Source organism: Nerophis ophidion, linkage group LG27, assembly GCF_033978795.1.
Source record: "Nerophis ophidion isolate RoL-2023_Sa linkage group LG27, RoL_Noph_v1.0, whole genome shotgun sequence".
NCBI classification, from domain to species: domain Eukaryota; kingdom Metazoa; phylum Chordata; class Actinopteri; order Syngnathiformes; family Syngnathidae; genus Nerophis; species Nerophis ophidion.
In genome coordinates, this window is record NC_084637.1 from 36,184,955 (window position 1) to 36,203,098 (window position 18,144).

At 39.3% G+C, this 18,144-nt stretch overlaps 1 protein-coding gene across 1 annotated transcript in view; it reads left to right on the forward strand.

The window, feature by feature from the left end:
* The first annotated feature begins 4,587 nt into the window (after positions 1-4,587).
* Positions 4,588-18,144, forward strand: part of LOC133544029 (voltage-dependent L-type calcium channel subunit alpha-1D-like) — a 98,657-nt gene continuing 85,100 nt past the window's right edge. The window contains exons 1-5 of the mRNA XM_061889019.1: positions 4,588-4,757; positions 8,553-8,705; positions 15,000-15,196; positions 15,920-16,023; positions 17,589-17,758. Of these exons, the coding sequence (XP_061745003.1) occupies positions 4,637-4,757; positions 8,553-8,705; positions 15,000-15,196; positions 15,920-16,023; positions 17,589-17,758 (745 nt within the window). The 5' untranslated portion in view covers positions 4,588-4,636. The remainder of the gene's footprint in view (positions 4,758-8,552; positions 8,706-14,999; positions 15,197-15,919; positions 16,024-17,588; positions 17,759-18,144) is intronic.

The window sequence follows — 18,144 nt, forward strand, 5'->3', positions numbered from 1 at the left end:
AGATTTGGGCCCTCATTGTTTTTTGTCGGCGGCCATTTGAGCATAGTGTCTTTGTCCTGGCGAGATTGGGCCACATTTTTGAGCATATTGTCTTTGTCGCGGCGAGATTGGGCCACATTTTTGAGCATATTGTCTTTGTCCTGGCGAGATTGGGCCACATTTTTGAGCATATTGTCTTTGTCTCTGGCGAGATTGGGCCACATTTTCCATTGAGCATATTGTCTTTGTCCTGGGCGAGATTGGGCCACATTTTTGAGCATATTGTCTTTGTCCTGGCGAGATTGGGCCCACATTTTTGAGCATATTGTCTTTGTCCTGGCGAGATTGGGCCACATTTTTGAGCATATTGTCTTTGTCCTGGCGAGATTGGGCCACATTTTTGAGCATATTGTCTTTGTCCTGGCGAGATTGGGCCACATTTTTGAGCATATTGTCTTTGTCCTGGCGAGATTGGGCCACATTTTTGAGCATATTGTCTTTGTCCTGGCGAGATTGGGCCACATTTTTGAGCATGTTGTCTTTGTCCTGGCGAGATTGGGCCACATTTTTGAGCATATTGTCTTTGTCCTGGCGAGATTGGGCCACATTTTTGAGCATATTGTCTTTGTCCTGGCGAGATTGGGCCACATTTTTGAGCATATTGTCTTTGTCCTGGCGAGATTGGGCCACATTTTTGAGCATATTGTCTTTGTCCTGGCGAGATTGGGCCACATTCTTTGAGCATATTGTCTTTGTCCTGGCGAGATTGGGCCACATTTTTGAGCATATTGTCTTTTGTCCTGGCGAGATTGGGCCACATCTTTTGAGCATATTGTCTTTGTCCTGGCGAGATTGGGCCACATTTTTGAGCATATTGTCTTTGTCCTGGCGAGATTGGGCCACATTTTTGAGCATATTGTCTTTGTCCTGGCGAGATTGGGCCACATTTTGAGCATATTGTCTTTGTCCTGGCGAGATTGGGCCACATTTTTGAGCATATTGTCTTTGTCCTGGCGAGATTGGGCCACATTTTTGAGGCATATTGGTGCCTTTGTCCTGGCGAGATTGGGCCACATTTTTGAGCTATTGTCTTTGTCCTGGCGAGATGGGCCACATTTTTTGAGCATAGTTGTCTTTGTCCTGGCGAGATTGGGCCACATTTTTGAGCATATTGTCTTTGTCCCTGGCGAGATTGGGCCACATTTTTTGAGCATATTGTCTTTGTCCTGGCGAGATTGGGCCACATTTTTGAGCATATTGTCTTTGTCCTGGCGAGATTGGGCCACATTTTTGAGCATGATTGTCTTTGTCCTGGCGAGATTGGGCCACATTTTTGAGCATATTGTCTTTGTCCTGGCGAGATTGGGCCACATTTTTGAGCATGTTGTCTTTGTCCTGGCGAGATTGGGCCACATTTTTGAGCATATTGTCTTTGTCCTGGCGAGATTGGGCCACATTTTTGAGCATATTGTCTTTGTCCTGGCGAGATTGGGCCACATTTTGAGCATATTGTCTTTGTCCTGGCGAGATTGGGCCACATTTTTGAGCATATTGTCTTTGTCCTGGCGAGATTGGGCCACATTTTTGAGCATATTGTCTTTGTCCTGGCGAGATTGGGCCACATTTTTGAGCATATTGTCTTTGTCCTGGCGAGATTGGGCCACATTTTTGAGCATATTGTCTTTGTCCCTGGCGAGATTGGGCCACATTTTTGAGCATGTTGTCTTTGTCCTGGCGAGATTGGGCCACATTTTTGAGCATATTGTCTTTGTCCTGGCGAGATTGGGGCCACATTTTTGAGCATATTGTCTTTGTCCTGGCGAGATTGGGCCACATTTTTGAGCATATTGTCTTTGTCCTGGCGAGATTGGGCCACATTTTTGAGCATATTGTCTTTGTCCTGGCGAGATTGGGTCACATCTTTGAGCATATTGTCTTTGTCCTGGCGAGATTGGGCCACATTTTTGAGCATATTGTCTTTGTCCTGGCGAGATTGGGCCACATTTTTGAGCATATTGTCTTTGTCCTGGCGAGATTGGGCCACATTTTTGAGCATATTGTCTTTGTCCTGGCGAGATTGGGCCACATTTTTGAGCATATTGTCTTTGTCCTGCGAGATTGGGCCACATTTTTGAGCATATTGTCTTTGTCCTGGCGAGATTGGGCCACATTTTTGAGCATATTGTCTTTGTCCTGGCGAGATTGGGCCACATCTTTGAGCATATTGTCTTTGTCCTGGCGAGATTGGGCCACATTTTTGAGCATATTGTCTTTGTCCTGGCGAGATTGGGCCACATTTTGAGCATGTTGTCTTTGTCCTGGCGAGATTGGGCCACATTTTTGAGCATATTGTCTTTGTCCCTGGCGAGATTGGGCCACATTTTTGAGCATATTGTCTTTGTCCTGGCGAGATTGGGCCACATTTTTGAGCATGTTGTCTTTGTCCTGGCGAGATTGGGCCACATTTTTGAGCATGTTGTCTTTGTCCTGGCGAGATTGGCCACATTTTTGAGCATATTGTCTTTGTCCTGGCGAGATTGGGCCACATTTTTGAGCATGTTGTCTTTGTCCTGGCGAGATTGGGCCACATTTTTGAGCATGTTGTCTTTGTCCTGGCAAGATTGGGCACATTTTTGAGCATATTGTCTTTGTCCTGGCGAGATTGGGCCACATTTTTGAGCATATTGTCTTTGTCCTGGCCAGATTGGGCCACATTTTTGAGCATGTTGTCTTTGTCCTGGCGAGATTGGGCCACATTTTTGAGCATATTGTCTTTGTCCTGGCGAGATTGGGCCACATTTTTGAGCATGTTGTCTTTGTCCTGGCGAGATTGGGCCACATTTTTGAGCATGTTGTCTTTGTCCTGGCGAGATTGGGCCACATTTTTGAGCATGTTGTCTTTGTCCTGGCAAGATTGGGCCACATTTTTGAGCATATTGTCTTTGTCCTGGCGAGATTGGGCCACATTTTTGAGCATATTGTCTTTATCCTGGCGAGATTGGGCCACATTTTTGAGCATATTGTCTTTGTCCTGGCGAGATTGGGCCACATTTTTGAGCATGTTGTCTTTGTCCTGGCAGAGCAATCAGCCTGTCCATCAGCGCTGGCTCTGAGCGACTGTGAAGATGAGCTGAAGGGGAGGAGGCATCCTGCTCTGTTTTCTCCTCCTCCCTATGCTCTTCACTGGATGCACAGCCAGTCTCACACCTAAAGGCCTTCTTTACCATGACTTGTAACTTCCTTTAACTTCATGTAACTTATGGAACTTTTATAGCGCTCTGTAACTTTGATCACTTCTGTAAAATTGTATGACGTCCTGTAACTTCTGAAACTTCGTGTAACGTAGGCAACCTCCCGTAACTTCTGTAGCTTCCTGTAACTTCTGTAATTCCCTGTAACTTTTGTGATTTCTGCAACTTCCTGTAACTTCTGTCATCTCTGCAATTTCCAGTTACTTCTGTAACTTATTTAGCTTCATGTAACTTCCTGTAACTTTTGTAACTTCCTCTATCTTTTGTAGCTCCTGAAACTTTTGTCAGCACTGCAATTTGCTGTAACTTCTGTAACTTGTATAACTTGCTGTAACTTCTGTGATGTTCTGTATCTTCCTGTAACATCTGTCACCTTTGTAACTTCTTGTATTTTCTGTTATTTCCTCTACCCTTTGTAACTCCTGTAACTTATGTCCCCTCTGCAATTTCCTGTAACTTCTGTAATTTCCTGTAACTGCTGGTTACTGCTGGGGCGGCATAGCTCGGTTGGTAGAGCGGCCGTGCCAGCAACTTGAGGGTTGCAGGTTCGATTCCCGCTTCCGTCATCCTAGTCACTGCCGTTGCGTCCTTGGGCAAGACACTTTACTCACCTGCTCCCAGTGCCACCCACACTGGTTTGAAATGTAACTTAGATATTGGGTTTCACTATGTATGTATAGAAAAGCGCTATATAAATATAATTTACTTCACTATATAAATATAATTCACAGCTAACTTCTGTAACTTTTACAACTTACTGTTAATTATGTAACTCCTGACACTTCTGTAATTTCCTGTAACGTCTGTCACCTCTGTAATTTCCTGTAACTGCCTGTAATTTATGTAGCTCCCTTCAACTTCTGTAGCTTCCCATAACTTCTGTCACCTCTGTAGCTTCCTGGAACTTATATAACTTCCTGTAATTGTTGTCACTTCTTGTAATTGCTTGTAACTTTTATAACATCATGTAACTTCTATAATTTTCTGTAACTTCTGTCACCTCTGTAATTTCCTGAAGCTGCCTGTAACTTTTATAACTTCCTGTAACTTATGTAATTTTTCTGCAACTTCCTGTAACTTCCTATAACTGCCTGTAACTTATTGTAATTTCCTCTAACGTCTGTAGCTTCCTGTAACTCCTATATTTTTGTAACTTCTTGTAACTACTATAACTTCCTGTAACTTCTGTACCTCCTGTAACTTCCCGTAACTTTTAACTTACTGCGATTTATTTTAAGTTCCTTTAATTTACTGCAGCTGTCTGTAACTATTGTAACTTCCTGTACCGTTTCTAACTCCCTGTAATTTCTATAACTTTCTGGAACTATATAACTCATGTAACGTTTCTAACCTCCTGTAACTTTTCTCACGATGTGTCTTGCAGTTTGTTCAGCGTGGTCCTGGAGATGATGACCAAAGACGGCGAGTCAAGCGGCCAATCAGGAGGCAAACCTGGGGGCTTTGACGTCAAGGCCCTGCGAGCCTTCCGTGTGCTCCGCCCCCTTCGCCTTGTCTCAGGAGTTCCCAGTGAGTTGACAAAACATGTGTTGTATTTGGATGGAAGGTGCCAGAATGATACAAAAGTTGTCATTTCTTTTAAACATCTCACAATATTATTAACGTGTGATAGCTACACTTATTTGGGAAACTTACACCCTTTAAAGATGTTTTTTGTAAAAAACTGTTGGGTTTGTCGCTTTAGTGCTGCTGAGCTAGAAGTGAGTGTGTGTCCCACAAGTCTGCACTTGATCCACTTTGGACATGTAACTCCTCACAAAGTAATCCACTACTACAAAGTAATGAGTAACTCATCATTCTTTGCTCTATTCACTATTTGTATTAACATTTTATTTGCCTTGCGCACATTTGTTATTTAGACACTTCTTTGTTTACATTGTACAATTTGACCACATACAACAATGTCATATATCACATACAACAATGTCATAGATGTCATATGTCACATACAACAATGTCATAGATGTCATATGTCACATACAACAATGTAATAGATGTCATATATCACATACAACAATGTCATAGATGTCATATATCACATACAACAATGTCATAGATGTCATATGTCACATACAACAATGTCATAGATGTCATATATCACATACAACAATGTCATAGATGTCATATATCACATACAACAATGTCATAGATGTCATAGATCACATACAACAATGTCATATATCACATACAACAATGTCATAGATGTCATATATCACATACAACAATGTCATAGATGTCATATATCACATACAACAATGTCATAGATGTCATATATCACATACAACAATGTCATAGATGTCATAGATCACATACAACAATGTCATATATCACATACAACAATGTCATAGATGTCATATATCACATACAACAATGTAATAGATGTCATATATCACATACAACAATGTCATAGATGTCATATATCACATACAACAATGTCATAGATGTCATATATCACATACAACAATGTAATAGATGTCATATATCACATACAACAATGTCATAGATGTCATAGATCACATACAACAATGTCATATATCACATACAACAATGTCATAGATGTCATATATCACATACAACAATGTCATAGATGTCATATATCACATACAACAATGTCATAGATGTCATATATCACATACAACAATGTCATAGATGTCATATATCACATACAACAATGTCATAGATGTCATATATCACATACAACAATGTCATATATCACATACAACAATGTCATATATCACATACAACAATGTCATATATCACATACAACAATGTCATAGATGTCATATATCACATACAACAATGTCATAGATGTCATATATCACATACAACAATGTCATAGATGTCATATATCACATACAACAATGTCATATATCACATACAACAATGTCATATATCACATACAACAATGTCATAGATGTCATATATCACATACAACAATGTCATAGATGTCATATATCACATACAACAATGTCATAGATGTCATATATCACATACAACAATGTCATAGATGTCATATATCACATACAACAATGTCATAGATGTCATATATCACATACAACGTCATAGATGTCATATATCACATACAACAATGTCATAGATGTCATATATCACATGCAACAATGTCATAGATGTCATATATCACATACAACAATGTCATAGATGTCATAGATCACATGCAACAATGTCATAGATGTCATATATCACATACAACAATGTCATAGATGTCATATATCACATACAACAATGTCATAGATGTCATATATCACATACAACAATGTCATATATCACATACAACAATGTCATAGATGTCATAGATCACATACAACAATGTCATAGATGTCATAGATCACATACAACAATGTCATAGATGTCATATATCACATACAACAATGTCATAGATGTCATATATCACATACAACAATGTCATAGATGTCATATATCACATACAACAATGTCATAGATGTCATATATCACATACAACAATGTCATAGATGTCATATATCACATACAACAATGTCATAGATGTCATATATCACATACAACAATGTCATAGATGTCATATATCACATACAACAATGTCATAGATGTCATAGATCACATACAACAATGTCATAGATGTCATAGATCACATACAACAATGTCATATATCACATACAACAATGTCATAGATGTCATAGATCACATACAACAATGTCATAGATGTCATATATCACATACAACGTCATAGATGTCATAGATCACATACAACAATGTCATAGATGTCATAGATCACATACAACAATGTCATAGATGTCATAGATCACATACAACAATGTCATATATCACATACAACAATGTCATAGATGTCATAGATCACATACAACGTCATAGATGTCATAGATCACATACAACGTCATAGATGTCATAGATCACATACAACAATGTCATAGATGTCATATATCACATACAACAATGTCATAGATGTCATATATCACATGCAACAATGTCATAGATGTCATAGATCACATGCAACAATGTCATAGATGTCATAGATCACATACAACAATGTCATAGATGTCATAGATCACATACAACAATGTCATAGATGTCATATATCACATACAACAATGTCATATATCACATACAACAATGTCATAGATGTCATAGATCACATACAACAATGTCATAGATGTCATATATCACATACAACGTCATAGATGTCATATATCACATACAACAATGTCATAGATGTCATAGATCACATACAACAATGTCATATATCACATACAACAATGTCATAGATGTCATATATCACATACAACAATGTCATAGATGTCATATATCACATACAACAATGTCATAGATGTCATATATCACATACAACAATGTCATAGATGTCATAGATCACATACAACAATGTCATAGATGTCATAGATCACATACAACAATGTCATAGATGTCATAGATCACATACAACAATGTCATAGATGTCATAGATCACATACAACAATGTCATAGATGTCATAGATCACATACAACAATGTCATAGATCACATACAACAATGTCATAGATCACATACAACAATGTCATAGATCACATACAACAATGTCATAGATCACATACAACAATGTCATAGATCACATACAACAATGTCATAGATCACATACAACAATGTCATAGATGTCATATATCACATACAACAATGTCATAGATGTCATAGATCACATACAACAATGTCATAGATGTCATAGATCACATACAACAATGTCATAGATGTCATATATCACATACAACAATGTCATAGATGTCATAGATCACATACAACAATGTCATAGATGTCATAGATCACATACAACAATGTCATAGATGTCATAGATCACATACAACAATGTCATATATCACATACAACAATGTCATAGATGTCATAGATCACATACAACAATGTCATAGATGTCATATATCACATACAACAATGTCATAGATGTCATAGATCACATACAACAATGTCATAGATGTCATAGATCACATACAACAATGTCATAGATGTCATATATCACATACAACAATGTCATAGATGTCATAGATCACATACAACAATGTCATAGATGTCATAGATCACATACAACAATGTCATAGATGTCATATATCACATACAACAATGTCATAGATGTCATATATCACATACAACAATGTCATAGATGTCATATATCACATACAACAATGTCATAGATGTCATAGATCACATACAACAATGTCATAGATGTCATAGATCACATACAACAATGTCATAGATGTCATAGATCACAGATGATGCATGTGTCCAGGTCTCCAGGTGGTGTTGAACTCCATCATCAAAGCCATGGTTCCTCTGCTGCACATCGCTCTGCTGGTCCTCTTCGTCATCATCATCTACGCCATCATCGGGCTGGAACTCTTCATCGGCAAACTGCATGCTACCTGTTATACCATCAAGACAGGTGAGTACACTTCAAGTACATCACCACACCGGAGCTACCTCTGTAACATCCACCGCCTCCGCCTATTTCCGCCTGCGTAACATCAAGCGCCTCCGCCTATTTCCGCCTGCGTAACATCAAGCGCCTGCGTGCATGCATGTAGCATCTCGGGCTACTGCAGCCAGGCTGCGTTTCTCGGGCCCCATGGGTCTAGTCCCCATGTGGGTGGGTCTAGTCCCCATGTGGGTGGGTCTAGTCCCCATGTGGGTGGGTCTAGTCCCCATGTGGGTGGGTCTAGTCCCCATGTGGGTGGGTCTAGTCCCCATGTGGGTGTGGCCGGCCTGACTGCTGTTTTTCCTTGGCAGTGCTCCTGCTGTTTTGGGTTTGATTCTGTGGGGTGGGGGGGGGGCAGTACTTTGTCTCCTGCACATACTGGGAGACATCCATCCATCTATCTATCCATCTATCTATCCATTTTCTACCGCTTTTCCCTTTCAGGGTAGTGAGGTTGCACATATGTTTCATCAAACATTTATTATAACACTGACCTGCTCAGTGGTCTAGTGGTTAGAGTGTCTGCCCTGAGATCGGTAGGTCCTGAATTCAAATCCCGGATGAGTCATACCAAAGACTTTAAAAATGGGTCCCATTACCTCCCTGCTTGGCACTCAGCATCAAGGCTTGGAATTGGGGGTTAAATCACCATAAATGATCCCCGGGCGCGGCACCGCTGCTGCTCACTGCTCCCCTCACCTCCCAGGGGGTGATCAAGGGTGATGGGTCAAATGCAGAGAATAATTTCACCACATCTAGTGTGTGTGTGACAATCATTGCTACTTGAACTTATTAAGGTTGTTGCCCTAGGTTCAACTGGGTAACACACACCACACTGATCAAGCTTAATCTATTATTACTATAACAATCTACAAGGTTACTACAGTTTGCTCAATTTATCTGCTTTTTTATGACATATATGTGTTGTTGCATTTGATGACATCATGCATTTCAAGTTATGACATGTACTGTTTATGTACAGTTGCATTTGATGACATGCATTTCAAGTTATGACATGTACTGTTTATGTACAGTTGCATTTGATGACATCATGTATTTCAAGTTATGACATGTACTGTTTATGTACAGTTGCATTTGATGACATGCATTTCAAGTTATGACATGTACTGTTTATGTACAGTTACATATGATGACATCATGCATTTCAAGTTATGACATGTACTGTTTATGTACAGTTGCATTTGATGACATCATGCATTTCAAGTTATGACATGTACTGTTTATGTACAGTTACATATGATGACATCATGTATTTCAAGTTATGACATGTATGACATGTACTGTTTATGTACAGTTACATATGATGACATCATGTATTTCAAGTTATGACATGTACTGTTTATGTACAGTTACATATGATGACATCATGCATTTCAAGTTATGACATGTACTGTTTATGTACAGTTACATATGATGACATCATGTATTTCAAGTTATGACATGTATGACATGTACTGTTTATGTACAGTTACATATGATGACATCATGTATTTCAAGTTATGACATGTACTGTTTATGTACAGTTGCATTTGATGACATCATGCATTTCAAGTTATGACATGTACTGTTTATGTACAGTTGCATATGATGACATCATGCATTTCAAGTTATGACATGTACTGTTTATGTACAGTTGCATTTGATGACATCATGTATTTCAAGTTATGACATGTACTGATTATGTACAGTTGCATATGATGACATCATGCATTTCAAGTTATGACATGTACTGTTTATGTACAGTTGCATTTGATGACATCATGTATTTCAAGTTATGACATGTACTGATTATGTACAGTTGCATATGATGACATCATGCATTTCAAGTTATGACATGTACTGATTATGTACAGTTGCATATGATGACATCATGCATTTCAAGTTATGACATGTACTGTTTATGTACAGTTGCATTTGATGACATCATGCATTTCAAGTTATGACATGTACTGATTATGTACAGTTACATATGATGACATCATGCATTTCAAGTTATGACATGTACTGATTATGTACAGTTGCATTTGATGACATCATGTATTTCAAGTTATGACATGTACTGTTTATGTACAGTTACATATGATGACATCATGTATTTCAAGTTATGACATGTACTGATTATGTACAGTTGCATTTGATGACATCATGCATTTCAAGTTATGACATGTACTGTTTATGTACAGTTACATATGATGACATCATGCATTTCAAGTTATGACATGTACTGTTTATGTACAGTTACATATGATGACATCATGCATTTCAAGTTATGACATGTACTGTTTATGTACAGTTACATATGATGACATCATGCATTTCAAGTTATGACATGTACTGATTATGTACAGTTGCATTTGATGACATCATGTATTTCAAGTTATGACATGTACTGATTATGTACAGTTGCATTTGATGACATCATGCATTTCAAGTTATGACATGTACTGTTTATGTACAGTTACATATGATGACATCATGCATTTCAAGTTATGACATGTACTGTTTATGTACAGTTACATATGATGACATCATGCATTTCAAGTTATGACATGTACTGTTTATGTACAGTTACATATGATGACATCATGCATTTCAAGTTATGACATGTACTGTTTATGTACAGTTGCATTTGATGACATCATGCATTTCAAGTTATGACATGTACTGTTTATGTACAGTTACATATGATGACATGCATTTCAAGTTATGACATGTACTGTTTATGTACAGTTACATATGATGACATCATGCATTTCAAGTTATGACATGTACTGTTTATGTACAGTTGCATTTGATGACATCATGCATTTCAAGTTATGACATGTACTGATTATGTACAGTTACATATGATGACATCATGCATTTCAAGTTATGACATGTACTGTTTATGTACAGTTGCATTTGATGACATCATGCATTTCAAGTTATGACATGTACTGTTTATGTACAGTTGCATTTGATGACATCATGCATTTCAAGTTATGACATGTACTGATTATGTACAGTTACATATGATGACATCATGCATTTCAAGTTATGACATGTACTGTTTATGTACAGTTACATATGATGACATCATGCATTTCAAGTTATGACATGTACTGTTTATGTACAGTTACATATGATGACATGCATTTCAAGTTATGACATGTACTGTTTATGTACAGTTACATATGATGACATCATGCATTTCAAGTTATGACATGTACTGATTATGTACAGTTGCATTTGATGACATCATGCATTTCAAGTTATGACATGTACTGTTTATGTACAGTTACATATGATGACATCATGCATTTCAAGTTATGACATGTACTGTTTATGTACAGTTACATATGATGACATCATGCATTTCAAGTTATGACATGTACTGTTTATGTACAGTTACATATGATGACATCATGCATTTCAAGTTATGACATGTACTGATTATGTACAGTTGCATTTGATGACATCATGTATTTCAAGTTATGACATGTACTGATTATGTACAGTTGCATTTGATGACATCATGTATTTCAAGTTATGACATGTACTGATTATGTACAGTTGCATTTGATGACATCATGCATTTCAAGTTATGACATGTACTGTTTATGTACAGTTACATATGATGACATCATGCATTTCAAGTTATGACATGTACTGTTTATGTACAGTTACATATGATGACATCATGCATTTCAAGTTATGACATGTACTGTTTATGTACAGTTACATATGATGACATCATGCATTTCAAGTTATGACATGTACTGTTTATGTACAGTTGCATTTGATGACATCATGCATTTCAAGTTATGACATGTACTGTTTATGTACAGTTACATATGATGACATGCATTTCAAGTTATGACATGTACTGTTTATGTACAGTTACATATGATGACATCATGCATTTCAAGTTATGACATGTACTGTTTATGTACAGTTGCATTTGATGACATCATGCATTTCAAGTTATGACATGTACTGTTTATGTACAGTTGCATTTGATGACATCATGCATTTCAAGTTATGACATGTACTGATTATGTACAGTTACATATGATGACATCATGCATTTCAAGTTATGACATGTACTGTTTATGTACAGTTGCATTTGATGACATCATGCATTTCAAGTTATGACATGTACTGTTTATGTACAGTTGCATTTGATGACATCATGCATTTCAAGTTATGACATGTACTGATTATGTACAGTTACATATGATGACATCATGCATTTCAAGTTATGACATGTACTGTTTATGTACAGTTACATATGATGACATCATGCATTTCAAGTTATGACATGTACTGTTTATGTACAGTTACATATGATGACATGCATTTCAAGTTATGACATGTACTGTTTATGTACAGTTACATATGATGACATCATGCATTTCAAGTTATGACATGTACTGATTATGTACAGTTGCATTTGATGACATCATGCATTTCAAGTTATGACATGTACTGTTTATGTACAGTTACATATGATGACATCATGCATTTCAAGTTATGACATGTACTGTTTATGTACAGTTACATATGATGACATCATGTATTTCAAGTTATGACATGTACTGTTTATGTACAGTTGCATTTGATGACATCATGTATTTCAAGTTATGACATGTACTGATTATGTACAGTTGCATTTGATGACATCATGTATTTCAAGTTATGACATGTACTGTTTATGTACAGTTACATATGATGACATCATGCATTTCAAGTTATGACATGTACTGATTATGTACAGTTACATATGATGACATCATGCATTTCAAGTTATGACATGTACTGATTATGTACAGTTGCATTTGATGACATCATGCATTTCAAGTTATGACATGTACTGTTTATGTACAGTTGCATATGATGACATCATGTATTTCAAGTTATGACATGTACTGATTATGTACAGTTGCATTTGATGACATCATGTATTTCAAGTTATGACATGTACTGTTTATGTACAGTTACATATGATGACATCATGTATTTCAAGTTATGACATGTACTGATTATGTACAGTTGCATTTGATGACATCATGCATTTCAAGTTATGACATGTACTGTTTATGTACAGTTACATATGATGACATCATGCATTTCAAGTTATGACATGTACTGTTTATGTACAGTTACATATGATGACATCATGCATTTCAAGTTATGACATGTACTGTTCATGTACAGTTACATATGATGACATCATGCATTTCAAGTTATGACATGTACTGTTTATGTACAGTTACATATGATGACATCATGCATTTCAAGTTATGACATGTACTGTTTATGTACAGTTACATATGATGACATCATGCATTTCAAGTTATGACATGTACTGATTATGTACAGTTGCATTTGATGACATCATGTATTTCAAGTTATGACATGTACTGATTATGTACAGTTGCATTTGATGACATCATGTATTTCAAGTTATGACATGTACTGATTATGTACAGTTGCATTTGATGACATCATGCATTTCAAGTTATGACATGTACTGTTTATGTACAGTTACATATGATGACATCATGCATTTCAAGTTATGACATGTACTGTTTATGTACAGTTACATATGATGACATCATGCATTTCAAGTTATGACATGTACTGTTTATGTACAGTTACATATGATGACATCATGCATTTCAAGTTATGACATGTACTGTTTATGTACAGTTGCATTTGATGACATCATGCATTTCAAGTTATGACATGTACTGTTTATGTACAGTTGCATATGATGACATCATGTATTTCAAGTTATGACATGTACTGTTTATGTACAGTTACATATGATGACATCATGCATTTCAAGTTATGACATGTACTGATTATGTACAGTTGCATATGATGACATCATGCATTTCAAGTTATGACATGTACTGATTATGTACAGTTGCATATGATGACATCATGCATTTCAAGTTATGACATGTACTGATTATGTACAGTTGCATATGATGACATCATGCATTTCAAGTTATGACATGTACTGTTTATGTACAGTTACATATGATGACATCATGCATTTCAAGTTATGACATGTACTGTTTATGTACAGTTACATATGATGACATCATGCATTTCAAGTTATGACATGTACTGATTATGTACAGTTGCATATGATGACATCATGCATGGAATGCTAACACACAATATAATACTGCATACTGTACACGTTCACGCTTGATGTGTATTGTTTATAAAGTAGAGCATCTCTCCCAGGTGTGCTGGCAGAAGAAGAGCCGAGGCCGTGTGGCGTGTCAGGAAATGGCCGCCATTGTGCGCTGAACACCAGCGTGTGCAGAGAAGGCTGGCAAGGTCCCAACAACGGCATCACCAACTTTGACAACTTCCTCTTTGCCATGCTCACTGTCTTCCAGTGCATCACCATGGAGGGCTGGACCGACGTGCTCTACTGGGTGACAACAATCACCTTACACCTACACAACTATACACTTCTTTCACAACAACAATCATCTTACACAACTATACACTTCTTCAACAACAATCACCTTACACCTACACAACTATACACTTCTTCAACAACAATCACCTTACACCTACACAACTATACACTTCTTCAACAACAATCACCTTACACCTACACAACTATACACTTCTTCAACAACAATCACCTTACACCTACACAACTATACACTTCTTCAACAACAATCACCTTACACCTACACAACTATACACTTCTTCAACAACAATCACCTTACACTTACACAACTATACACTTCTTCAACAACAATCACCTTACACCTACACAACTATACACTTCTTCAACAAAAATCACCTTACACCTACACAACTATACACTTCTTCAACAACAATCACCCTACACAACTATACACTTCTTTCACAACAACAATCACCTTACACCTACACAACTATACACTTCTTCAACAACAATCACCTTACACCTACACAACTATACACTTCTTCAACAACAATCACCTTACACCTACACAACTATACACTTCTTTCACAACAACAATCACCTTACACCTACACAACTATACACTTCTTTCACAACAACAATCACCTTACACCTACACAACTATACACTTCTTCAACAACAACAATAAGGTCCATCATTGTGCCAGAATCCTTCTGAAGATTGTGAAATGTTTTTGCAGATGAACGACGCAATGGGCTTTGAGCTGCCGTGGGTCTACTTTGTCACTCTGGTCATCTTTGGATCCTTCTTTGTTCTGAACTTGGTCCTGGGAGTCCTCAGTGGGTAGGTGTCCCCCCTGGGAGTCCTCAGTGGGTAGGTGTCCCCCCTGGTAGTCCTCAGTGGGTAGGTGTCCTCCCTGGGAGTCCTCAGTGGGTAGGTGTCCCCCCTGGTAGTCCTCAGTGGGTAGGTGTCCCCCCTGGTAGTCCTCAGTGGGTAGGTGTCCTCCCTGGGAGTCCTCAGTGGGTAGGTGTCCCCCCTGGTAGTCCTCAGTGGGTAGGTGTCCCCCCTGGTAGTCCTCAGTGGGTAGGTGTCCCCCCTGGTAGTCCTCAGTGGGTAGGTGTCCCCCCTGGTAGTCCTCAGTGGGTAGGTGTCCTCCCTGGGAGTCCTCAGTGGGTAGGTGTCCCCCCTGGTAGTCCTCAGTGGGTAGGTGTCCCCCCTGGTAGTCCTCAGTGGGTAGGTGTCCTCCCTGGTAGTCCTCAGTGGGTAGGTGTCCTCCCTGGTAGTCCTCAGTGGGTAGGTGTCCTCCCTGGTAGTCCTCAGTGGGTAGGTGTCCTCCCTGGTAGTCCTCAGTGGGTAGGTGTCCTCCCTGGTAGTCCTCAGTGGGTAGGTGTCCTCCCTGGTAGTCCTCAGTGGGTAGGTGTCCTCCCTGGTAGTCCTCAGTGGGTAGTTGTCCCCCCTGGGAGTCCTCAGTGGGTAGGTGTCCTCCCTGGTAGTCCTCAGTGGGTAGGTGTCCTCCCTGGTAGTCCTCAGTGGGTAGGTGTCCTCCCTGGTAGTCCTCAGTGGGTAGGTGTCCTCCCTGGTAGTCCTCAGTGGGTAGTTGTCCCCCCTGGGAGTCCTCAGTGGGTAGGTGTCCTCCCTGGTAGTCCTCAGTGGGTAGGTGTCCTCCCTGGTAGTCCTCAGTGGGTAGGTGTCCTCCCTGGTAGTCCTCAGTGGGTAGGTGTCCTCCCTGGTAGTCCTCAGTGGGTAGGTGTCCTCCCTGGTAGTCCTCAGTGGGTAGGTGTCCTCCCTGGTAGTCCTCAGTGGGTAGGTGTCCTCCCTGGTAGTCCTCAGTGGGTAGGTGTCCTCCCTGGTAGTCCTCAGTGGGTAGTTGTCCCCCCTGGGAGTCCTCAGTGGGTAGGTGTCCTCCCTGGTAGTCCTCAGTGGGTAGGTGTCCTCCCTGGTAGTCCTCAGTGGGTAGGTGTCCTCCCTGGTAGTCCTCAGTGGGTAGGTGTCCTCCCTGGTAGTCCTCAGTGGGTAGTTGTCCCCCCTGGGAGTCCTCAGTGGGTAGGTGTCCTCCCTGGTAGTCCTCAGTGGGTAGGTGTCCTCCCTGGTAGTCCTCAGTGGGTAGGTGTCCTCCCTGGTAGTCCTCAGTGGGTAGGTGTCCTCCCTGGTAGTCCTCAGTGGGTAGGTGTCCTCCCTGGTAGTCCTCAGTGGGTAGGTGTCCTCCCTGGTAGTCCTCAGTGGGTAGGTGTCCCCCCTGGTAGTCCTCAGTGGGTAGGTGTCCTCCCTGGTAGTCCTCAGTGGGTAGGTGTCCTCCCTGGTAGTCCTCAGTGGGTAGGTGTCCTCCCTGGTAGTCCTCAGTGGGTAGGTGTCCCCCAGGGGTGAGGAGGGACGGCATGTGGAGGTGTGACGCAGCTCTGTGTTGTCAGAGAGTTCTCCAAAGAGCGGGAGAAGGCCAAGGCGCGAGGTGACTTCCAGAAGCTCCGTGAGAAGCAGCAGCTGGAAGAAGACCTCAAAGGTTACCTGGACTGGATCACGCAGGCCGAGGACATGGACCCCGACAACGAGGACCAGGGAGACGAGGAAGGCAAGCGCAAAAGTGAGTCATCAGAATGTGAAAGTAGTTATTGTTGCTACAGTGGTCAGCCTTTTCATTTACACTATTCAGCAACTCTCTTTTAGCACACCTTTTTATCACATAGTTCTAACATCATACATTTCATCTTTTACTATTTTATTCAGATAGAGAAACAGATGTAGCATAAGTTTATTAAAATAGCTTCAATTATGTGCCCTGCTTGAAATATGTGATATGATATTATTCATACAGTATATGTCTTACATGTTTAACTACAGTTGTGAGTCAAAGTTCCTCCAACAAAAGTAGAAGTGAGCAGTGGTCAGTACAAGTAGACATCACAAAGAAAGTGAGCAGTGGTCAGTACAAGTAGACATCACAAAGAAAGTGAGCAGTGGTCAGTACAA